The following is a 10,366-nucleotide window of genomic DNA, read 5'->3' on the forward strand; positions in this document are numbered from 1 at the left end:
TACCGGACAGATGATGCATCACACAATGAGCAAGCTTGATGCATCACAAAACTAGGCTAGTTAGCCTGTTCTGATGCATCAATATGACATTATTGCCTGAAACAAACCCAGTTGCTTGCCAAGATGGCAAGTCTACTCGCCGGTCCAGCGACTTGGAAGCCTGAAGAAACTCCACCTGTCCTGCCAGAGACAGAAATGGATGCTGTGGTTCTCGAGAACGATGTTAACGAGGCTTGGGAAGATGTCCCTGAACCTCATGACAATTGCTCTCCCCAATCTCCTTCACAATCCACACCGAGTCGTCGTACCCAGCCTGATCTTACATCTACTCGCTTGTATGACAGCTGGAAAGCTCTTATTCCTACACTAGTTGAGATCCAACTAGACTACACTGCACGGACACTAGGCGTGCCTCTCGAACGAACGCCAAAGGTTCTGTCTTTGTGCAGCTTGCACACATGTGCACAAAAACGCACATCTCTTACCTGTCTCTTTTTTGACTGTAAGTACTCGGTTGCATTCTTTGACTTAAATCAGCTAATTTCTTTCTAGATTTCATCTCCATTGACACAATGAGCTGTAGATGCGCAAACTTAGCACAAACACTCATTTTCCATGGCTTATTCCCTACTGCACCCTCCCAGCCCCGAATGGCTATATCTGTCGAGCTGCTTGCCTTCTATTGCTCTCTTTCAGCACTCATGTGATGCTGTCAATGCACTTGCGTCTGCACTTCACACGCACTACGTCCGACGAGGATACCGAATAACAAATGCAAAGGTACGTGTTTGTTGACTTTGGATACTTGTTCAGCTACTCACATGAATGAACCAGGGTGAAGTTATTCAAGAACCTTTCTGCCGGAGTCTAGGTCATGCTATTCAGTGGTTCGATGTCCTGCAGATAGAGGTCGAGCGCCAGTTAGAAGCGGCCATACAAACTTGTCATGATTGTGTAGAAGCTTCACGAGCAACTCCTGCGCATCTGCAATCACCTGGAGCCAGAGAAGAGAAGGGACTGCGGGAGCGCTGCACATCCATCCTCATACAACGCTGTCCAGCTTGTTTTGGGGGTGTTCGATTTGGCTGAGACTTGAATAAAGGAGGTGATATCCATGTTTCTACTGATGGAAACTTTCACCACCGACACCGGCGTTCAGCGGGAGATTCACCACATTTTTACGACCCTTCTTATTTCCTTCCAAAGGTGCAGGTCGACGCTATCGGTCATCATATCACTCGAAGTCACAAGTCCGCGCCTAAGCTGCACGTATCGCATGTGCCAGACGAGGTGATCAATCTGTGTGAGAATTCCTACAAAGCAGTGGATGGCAAGAAGCAAAAGGCAGCTATGGATAGCTTTGACAATACAGGACTCATGGTGTTGATCTGCCGCCATGACATACCTTTATTTTTTGCCAATATCGACAGTCCTGGCGAGCAACAAAAGTACTCAGTTGCATTGATCAACCATCTCTTTTCATTGCTACCTCAGAGTGCTACTGTCGTCACTCTCTATGATGTGGGGTGTGTCTTATCATGGTCGTTAAATCAGGTCAGTCTTAATTTGTTCACCTGTCGCATTGAACTGTCATTAATTGCCAATAGTACGACATCTTGCCAGACTCTATCATACAACGCTTACAGTTTGCAACTACTGCAATGCACGCCTACGGTCATGAATGGGCTTGTCAGCTCGTTTACAATCCGCGAATGATTGTTGGTCTGGGCTTGTCTGATGGTGAGGGGACGGAGAGACTCTGGTCAAGATTTGTTTGACTGATCGGCATACAGCGGTCGTCTTCTGTATGTTCTCGTGTGTTCTCTCAAATTCTGCTCACATTCACACAACAGAGACAACATCGTCTGTGGTTAATTGATCGGCACACTGGAGCAATTGGCCTTGAGATGCGTGCCGATCTCGGGGACTGGATTAGGCGACGACTCAGGCGCGGTGTGGAGGATCAAGGTACAGCTGCCCGGAAGCTTCTCGAGGAGTGTGAAGTTGCCGTGAGTGATTTGCGAAAAGAATGGGCGATGCAGAAGGAGTCACAGCTTTCAATCTGCGCTCGTATGTAAATTTCCTCGTGATCATTGTGGCCCTCCTGATGTTCTGGCATAGATGCTCTGGCTCGTCTCAAGAAAGAGTTGGATACCGTCCTTGCTCTGCAAGCGGACCTTGATGCTTCGGACAAAGCTCTACAGACAACGAGGGACACAATTGTGAAAGGTGAGATGTCAGAGGACACCCGTGATGCAATTGAAAGTCTTGAATGAGTGCATGAGCGTCTCATGCACAAAGTTGAAGTATTATATGCTTCGCTCAATGTACAGGACAGGTTCCCGGAACTAGACGGCTTGAACCTCGAGTTTGTTCAAACATTGCTGTTAGCACGCAATCTCAAGATGAACATTCGCAAGCGTGCCATTGGCAGCTTCTTCGAGTGGGATAAGCTTGATCGTGCGGTAGGAGAATCACAGCAAGCACTGGGTAAGGTGAAATATCATTTTGAACAACTTGACCTGATGTTACGCATTAGGTACCAAACTACACCAACAGACTCGAAAAGCAATTGCAAAACGCCAGCCAGCATTAATGGCTGCTCTCCATAAATTCAACGCCTATTGTGAGCGTCTGGAAGCCCTCTATGATCCGCATTGCGGCATTCCTCTTCCCACACCTCTCCCGACAAAACTAACCGACCTATGCAACGATCAGAGTTTGATGGAAGACATATGGATTACACCTTCCACTGGAAAGGTTCCCTGCTGGTTGGATGATCAAGACGTTCGTGATGGCATTCGTGCAATGTTGAAGAGAGATAGATGTGTTGAAGAGCAGCAACGTCTTGGGCTGGAGGTGGACAATCTCTGCAGATGGTTCGGTGACGAGCTCTCAGCACTAGAACTCGCCCTTTTGACACCAGGTTGTAAGTATCATACCTTCCCTTGTTCTTGTCTGATCTCACAGTGCATTTGCAGATGAAAAATTCCTTGTCCCGCTTCGCTAGCAACAGGAGCACCTTCAGTACATCCAGACTTGTTGGACAACCTCACTTGCATCTGCAGCACGATTCGCATCTCATGCAACTGATGCTGTATCTTTGGCCCACAAACTCTCGGGTGTCTCGGAGGAGCGTCCGCTTCAATGGATCAACACATATGCTGTCTCATATGTTGTGCCTACTGAAGATGAAGAGCCTGGACCAGAAATATTTTCTGACACCGATCACACAGCTTTGCAACCTGAAGATGCTGCCCTTGTAGATATTCTGACTGCCAGAGTCCCTGGTGGTGAGGATGACGATATCGACATCATTGTGAATGATCCTGGAGCCGACCTTTGTTGGCGAATCCCTGAAGTAGCATGGTTTTTCTACTGTTCACGCTATAGTCTATGCTTATGAGTCTTCTAGGACATCACATTGGACCGAACACCTCTACCAGAAGCGGGAATCATTATTCCAGGCACCGTCAAAGAACGAGTATCTGCACCTCGCTTTGGATGTCCTTGTCAAGTATTTGAGCCGAAGGATATCGTGCTTCTTGCTTCTCGGACTGCACTACTCAATGACAGTTGCGTTAATGGGTGTGCAGTGCTTCTTTACTTAGAGGCGGTGCAATTGTCTCCAATGGCTGAACAGTATGCCATCCTTTCAACCCACGACCTCCCGCGCATCCGATACAATGCCCCTGATAATGTTCTATGGCGCAATATGTCTTGGACATCTTACTGGACGAAAGAGGTGTGGATTCTTCCCATCCATAGGCCTTCAGATGTCGGCCACTGGGTTCTATGTGTTGTACACCTTCAAACCAAGGAACTCCATCTCTTTGACAGCTTCGCTGAGCGGAAGCCATGGAAAAGTGACACCAAGGTTCATGAGCTTCCTCTAATAGATTTTTGCATGACTAAATTCATCCAGGACATCATGAAATTGATTGCTCGTCTTCTGAGTATCGCTCGACAACATGATCATGTTTTTAATGTCAACATCGACTTCGATGGATGGCTCGCACATCCTCTAGTGGTAAGTATGGTCACAACCTTGATGGTGCAAAACACGGCCTCAGCTTATATGTTTTAGACTGATGCACTCCAGACAAACGGCTTTGACTGCGGTGTCTGGGTGCTTGCTGTGATTGCAGCGACACTGCATGGGTACCACTGCACGGCTCTCGGAGAGGGAGACATGCACATGTTTCGATATTATCTCAGAACACTCGTGCTTCAAATTCCTGTATTCTAACTAGTTAATACTACTGTCCAATGCATACAGATTCGATCCCGTCATCATTGCGTGCACTTTGTTATGATAACGATAGATTCTTCGAGCACGCCACTGTAGGAGGCACTGAGCCATCACGCAGTGTCTGTCGCAATCTTGCATACCATCAACATACTTGTGCAATGTTGCCCACTGACTCAAGAGTACATCAAGACCTTCCCTCAACTCAGCACAAAGATGCAGCGCTCCCCCTGAACTATGCCTCTTAGCACACTTATAGACTTCCTCCTTCTCCATTCAAAATCGTCATCCATGGATCACCTGGACAAGGTTTTCTGTCCAGCGAGCTTCTGCTGGGGTGTCCAACAGTCGAGGAGTGTGGTATGGTGGATCAACATCCCATTGCGCAAGATCTGATTCATCAAGGTTGTCAGCACTTTGTGATGCTTGTTGAAACAGGTAGGTGTCTGGAAGATCTGCTCTTGCAAGGTTGATTAAATCAGATGGAAGGGATGACAGCTCAACATTGGAATCAAGAGTGAGGGACTTTGTTGAACCCTTTCGACTGTGGGCTTTGGCATATGTGTGCGAATTCCAAAGTCGACGAGTGTTTCTACCTCTGTACGCGCAGTGTTAGTACTTAGATAAGAAATATGCAAAGCAAGAGTTCTCTGGACCTATCGGATCGACTATACTTTGCTGTGTGTTGACGTGTTGCAGCAGTTTTATCAGCGAGAGTGAGGTGTTTTGCTCTCCGCCCCATAGGTAAAGAGGTAAAGAAGTCTAAAGCAATTGAAACAAATGAGTGGGCAACGTTCGAGAGTTGGTTTATCTGACCAGATACCATTTAAATTAAAAAATGTGTCAATACCATTAGAACTGGCATGTCATGGAGCATCTTAATATGCGCACTAGATGGTTTTTTGGGTACATTGGAGGTATTGGGACATGTTTTTTATGTGTGAACATCGTTATCCATATGCTGCATTGGCTGATCAGATTTGGCTGTACAGAACAGTCATCCTCAATGTGCTGCCGCAGTGCCTCGGGTGCAACATGTACCTCACATAGTCCTGATACCCTCTCGTCCCTCTCCCGTCCCTTTGTAGGTTGTCCTATTGACTGTAACAGCATTTTGACTTTTGACTTTTGACTTCTCTTCTTTTACAGGATTTTTGTCGCAAATTTTCTATGTGAATCTCATTTGCTCAATATTTAGCAGGTTTGATGGCCTCTCGAGCCTCTCAAGAGGAGAGCGGTGTCTTGTCACACAGGTACACAGTCAATCGCCGTCAATCTTCTGTCCTAACATTCTGTCAGAGGATCCCAATGCAATTGCGCCTGTTTCCTCCCACTCCCACTGCCCACATTTCTGTCAGTAGTATCATCCTCTCCCTCAAGAAAAAGCATTCTGTCGCACCACTGTGCTAGTCTTTGCATAGACAAAGGTGAGCACCTATTGCTTCATTCAACTATACCATGTATTAATGATCTATTTGTGTCAGACAGCTTGTTTAAAAAAACGCCTCGAAAAAAACTCATCCATAAGTCCATGATCACGCTGAACTGATGAACACTTTGACTGACAACTGATCACAAGGGCATCTCATATATATTGTCTTCTAACTCACCCGAAAACCTTGCACGTTCCTTAGTGCCCTCCTTCACGCACCTACGACTGTGGCATATGTGCGGCGACATTGTGTGGATGCCACTGTACAGCTTTGAAGGGTCTGCATTTCGTCACTACCTCCATACACTTGTAGTATCAATGTGTAGCTAAATGTATGTAGTGACGAATCATGTATGCTACTCAAATCTTGATTCCCTTCTGATACATCAGCTCTCCCAACCATTGTGCTATCGTAAGCTCTACAACTCCTCCGGACATTTCAAGAAGCTGAATATCCTCCAAATATGCGACTGTAGTCTTCAAGAATCGAGAGACTGTGTCAGTGGCATGCCACTCAGAGTCAGGTGAGAGACCACAGAAATTTAGGATTTCGTCTTGCGCAGCAATGACATGCTTGAGTATACTTTCAATCTTGCTGATTGAGTTCGCGATGATAGAAATATCACCCTTAGCGCTGCAATCGTCTGGGATGCTCTTGACGTACTTGGCCAACTTGTCCTTGGCGAACTCACAGGGGTCGGCACCAATCAATATGAGCATGTCGTCCTTGGCGGTTTTGATAGCGTGTAAGCATGCTGGCAGATCATATCTGTTGGACATTAATTGATTTCAATCTATGTTTCTATTTTTAAACTTACAGTGTGTCATCGTCGCTCGAATTATCAGTGTCTGATTCAGACTCATCGTCGTCACGGCCATGCAATAATTTTGCCACAGCTCTCGATATCTCTTTTGTTATTGCCTCTGCTTCCTTGTCACGTTTACTTACACCATACATCCTCCACCGTTGTAAGATTGCGTCTCTATGTCTTTACAAGTAAGTGTCAGGAACAGTCTCGGGAACAATTCATAAAATAATGACATACATTGCATAATAGCGTTTGTTCTTTTCTCGTGCCTCAATTCTTTCTCGAGCCGTGTTATGAATAGTTGGACAAGCCATCAGATAGTTGTTGGAGGGGACTAAGGTTGAAAATTGTGGTGTAGGTTCAGAAATGAGCCGCCCAAGAGGAGAGCGGTGTCTTATTATGCAGGTACGCATTCAATCGCCATTGATCTTCTGTCCTAATTAACCTTCTATCAGAGGATCGCAATGCGATTTGTTCGAGTGGCGCAGCACTTCTTGCTCCCGCCCACCATGCATATGCCACCCTTTTGGGCAAGCCGAATGCGATGGTAGGTATCTTCCACTTCTTCTCAGATGAGCGTTTTCAACCTTTCAGAATACTCTACTAATTCTCACGATTTTTCCCCCAGCAGACCATGTCGACGACCATACCATTTATCATCGAGTGTGTTTTCCCCTCGCCTCAAGTCATCTTTATCAACGGCGCACTCTCCACAGCAAGGCCAGAGCTCACCGTCATCAATCAGAACCATCCTCAATTTGAGAATGCTGCGAGATCATTGGCAGACGAGTCTGTCCTTCATATTTACAAGGCCATTTTTTACAACATTCCAGGTGTGTTACTTAACAATTGCATCCTTCTTGTTAAACTGTCATAATATTCCAGTACAAGTCAAACCCTCTCAAGAAGTCTTCTGTGTGACGCGTGGGGCTTACATCGGTGTAGTGGCAGGCTGGTGAGCGCAGATTTATTCGAGGCGCTTGTTGTATTTAATCTTTTTGACATAGGGAGAATGCACTTAACTGCGTTCTGGGTGTCCCTGGCTCCATTCACTTTTGCGTTGATTCCATCGCAATTGGGGAACAAAAAATCAGAAATGCAATTGATGAAGGATGTATTGAAATGGTGGAACCCTGGGCGACCCCAGACTTGTAAAGTAGTTACTATGTAGTATTGAATGAAGTCTTGCTTGAATTGTGCGCGAGCGTGTACAAATGAGGCTCGTGAGGATGAAACAGAGGCTCCTGTAGGTCATATTACTTTGGTGAAGATGAGAGAGAGGCTCGAGAGGCTCACAGTTCACAACTGCAGGCTGTGAACTGACAAGCTCATCAACTTCTTGTTCTTCGTCCTCGGTGGCACTCATAACGGCGATATGTGGGATGAGCTGGCTGCGACTGGGTCCAATGGGGGGATGTTGCTGAGTCGCCTTCAACTTCCAGGCAGGAGGCACCAGTGGAAGTTCTACGAAGACTCGGAGTCTGCGCGGATTAGGTGATGTGGCATTAGAACTTGATGCAGAAGTATTGCCCAGACGGGTCAGCCCACGCCTATCTATCCAGCCATTGGCAAACACTCGTCGGCCGTGAGTGTGAGGTGAATTTGCAGTGGGCGCTTGTCCAACAATGACAGGGACACGTGATTTTGCGAGACTTTTGTGGGCGTCTGTTGGAATAGATTTGATGGTGAGGACATTGTTTTTGAGGGCATCCACAAGTTTGAAGCGCTCAAGGGTGGTGAGGTCATGTATGCCCTTGCTCCTCACAACTGTTGGACGTCTCTCGCTGGGCATGAGAATGTCCTCGGGGTAGTTTTCGAGGATGTACCCACGATGGGCTAGAACCTTAGGTAGAGTCTTCCACGGGATGGTTCCCCCTCGTCCTTCCAAAGTCCCTGTATAATATTTAGCTGTTCTTCACTATGATCTGACTGTGAGACTTACCAAGAAGTGCTGTGAGCCCACCAGCGATGCAAGGTATACCCTCAAGGAGCCTCCATCCCTCAGGATCCCGGACCTCTCGCTTCTCCATCCATTTATCCAACACTTCCTGCTCGTTGACCTTGTAGCACGATGACACGCGTTGGAGAATTGAGTCAAGCTGCGTGAAATCCATGAGTCCAATTAATGTAAGCTTAAGAGGGAGTAGCGCGGATGACAACACATCGATAAGATGTGTGCTTCCATCGATAATCTATGACTTCATGAATTCTGGATGAAGTAGTAATCGGTGAGGTGATTGATGCATACATTTCAGCCCTCCAAAGCCTCCCACGGGCTGTCCCGCCCCCCGACTCTCAATGGCGTCTTGTCATTCCTCCCCTCCCATCAAAAGTTCTCTCTGCAGCATTTCTTGCGTGACAGCCAACATCAGGCAAAGCGAAATAAAGACTCACATGCTTATTGGGTGATTAAGGTGCACGCAGGAACCTTTTGTCTAACCATTGTCTAACCTCCTGCGCCCTCAGATGCTCCAGTGCCTCGGAGGATCCCTCATCATTTAGCCATTTCCATGGTTTTTCGAGCCTTCCTGGAGGAGTACTTGCGCTTCACAAAGGTACGCAGTGAATTGCCGTCAATCTTCTGTTCTAGTAACTTTTGGTCAGTGAATCCCTATGGAACACGAGCATTCTGGTACTCTTCCAGAAATATGAAAGGCATTGTTGCATCCTGCCCTCCTTGTCTGCTGTCAGAAAAATTTCAACTCCATCAATTATCCTTGCGACCCACTTTGCACAATGTGAGTTATCGCATATCTATGCTGAATTAAGCTTACACTGGTGACAGTCTGGTGTTCAAGTGTTTCAGTGTATCCGTCTCCCAAAAGAACAGGCGCGCCGTTTCTACTCAGTAATCGTGCTCACACCTAGTGTAGCACACCTTCAGCCAAGTGAGTACTTCTATCCCTCACTAGATGCATCTGAGCCAGTTTTCATCTTCTTTCAATAGAAACAAAACACATGTCAGAGTCAAGCTTAGACACTTGTGAGGCTCCCTCTGAGCAAATTGGGGGTGGCCGCCGCCATACATCACCTCCATTTGTACCAACACCAACAAAGTTACGGACCTGTATCAAGGCTACAGCACGTGATTCGGGTGTCGTCAAAAGTGCCCAGGACAGGAGAGCTAAACTACTTGCTGACAATGCGCATGAGGATAGCCATGCTGATCCTTGGGGTCGATCGCACTCTGTTGATCCACAGCAACTTACTCAGACAGCTCCTGGACAGTGGGAGCCCCATGTATTGCAGCAAGAGCTTCCCAACATCCCTATGCAAGGTAGCCAAAGGTTCTATGGTGATCTGCGGCAACGAAGCATGTCACGTGAGCCGCATCGACACCCTTCAGGGCCACGCGAGCCTCCCATCTCTCCAAATCTTCAGCTTAATGTTCCCCTTCCACTCCTTCCGCTCCCTCCACTTCCTCCCGCACCATCTGATTCCCAACCCAATCATGTCCTTCCACTCCTTCCGCAACTGTCTAGCATACACAATGCGCTTCCTTTGCAGCCGGAGTTTGGTTCCTTGATCGAATTTGGTCAAGGTCATCCCTCATCATCCTCAGGAGGCATGTCGCAGCCAATGGGTCAAGGTCATCCCTCATCATCCTCCAGAGGCATGTCACGGCCAATCACTCCTGACACCTACAACTTCTCAGGCCTAGACGCTTCATGGGTGCCTGTAGATGGTGGGGACTTCAGTCCTCACTATGAAGTTGGTGATCTACATGACTTGGGTTTGCCCAAGACCCGGATTATTCCCCCCACGCCTCAGGCTGCTAAGGCCATACCCCAACCATCACTTGGTGCTCCCGCTACTGCACAAGACATGTTCCAGGACAATGGCAACGAGGAAGGATCCTCAGGAACTGCGCTGGTC

General features: G+C 47.3%; 3 protein-coding genes across 3 annotated transcripts; 1 reads left to right on the plus strand and 2 right to left on the minus strand.

Annotated features, from left to right (window-relative positions):
• Positions 1–123: 123 nt before the first annotated feature.
• On the plus strand, positions 124–4,249 carry F5147DRAFT_775752 (uncharacterized protein; the record flags this gene model as incomplete). Its single annotated transcript, XM_041441767.1, has 14 exons — positions 124–432; positions 697–780; positions 835–1,072; positions 1,160–1,554; positions 1,608–1,718; positions 1,794–1,805; positions 1,854–2,070; positions 2,122–2,229; positions 2,278–2,490; positions 2,540–2,929; positions 3,069–3,361; positions 3,416–3,877; positions 3,926–4,030; positions 4,088–4,249. The coding sequence occupies 14 exons, from the start codon at positions 124–126 to the stop codon at positions 4,247–4,249; spliced, it is 3,099 nt and encodes a 1,032-aa protein (XP_041290746.1).
• A 285-nt stretch (positions 4,250–4,534) lies between these two features.
• On the minus strand, positions 4,535–4,717 carry F5147DRAFT_580090 (uncharacterized protein; the record flags this gene model as incomplete). Its single annotated transcript, XM_041431525.1, has 1 exon — positions 4,535–4,717. A coding segment is annotated over one exon (183 nt), but the record flags the coding sequence as incomplete, so codon positions are not given.
• Positions 4,718–8,003: 3,286 nt separating this feature from the next.
• F5147DRAFT_548091 (uncharacterized protein) lies at positions 8,004–8,330 on the minus strand (the record flags this gene model as incomplete). The annotated part of the gene is made up of 1 exon (XM_041430357.1): positions 8,004–8,330. A coding segment is annotated over one exon (327 nt), but the record flags the coding sequence as incomplete, so codon positions are not given.
• Positions 8,331–10,366: the final 2,036 nt, after the last annotated feature.

Source organism: Suillus discolor (assembly GCF_016758755.1).
Source record: "Suillus discolor strain FC423 chromosome Unknown F5147scaffold_42, whole genome shotgun sequence".
Lineage (NCBI taxonomy): Eukaryota > Fungi > Basidiomycota > Agaricomycetes > Boletales > Suillaceae > Suillus > Suillus discolor.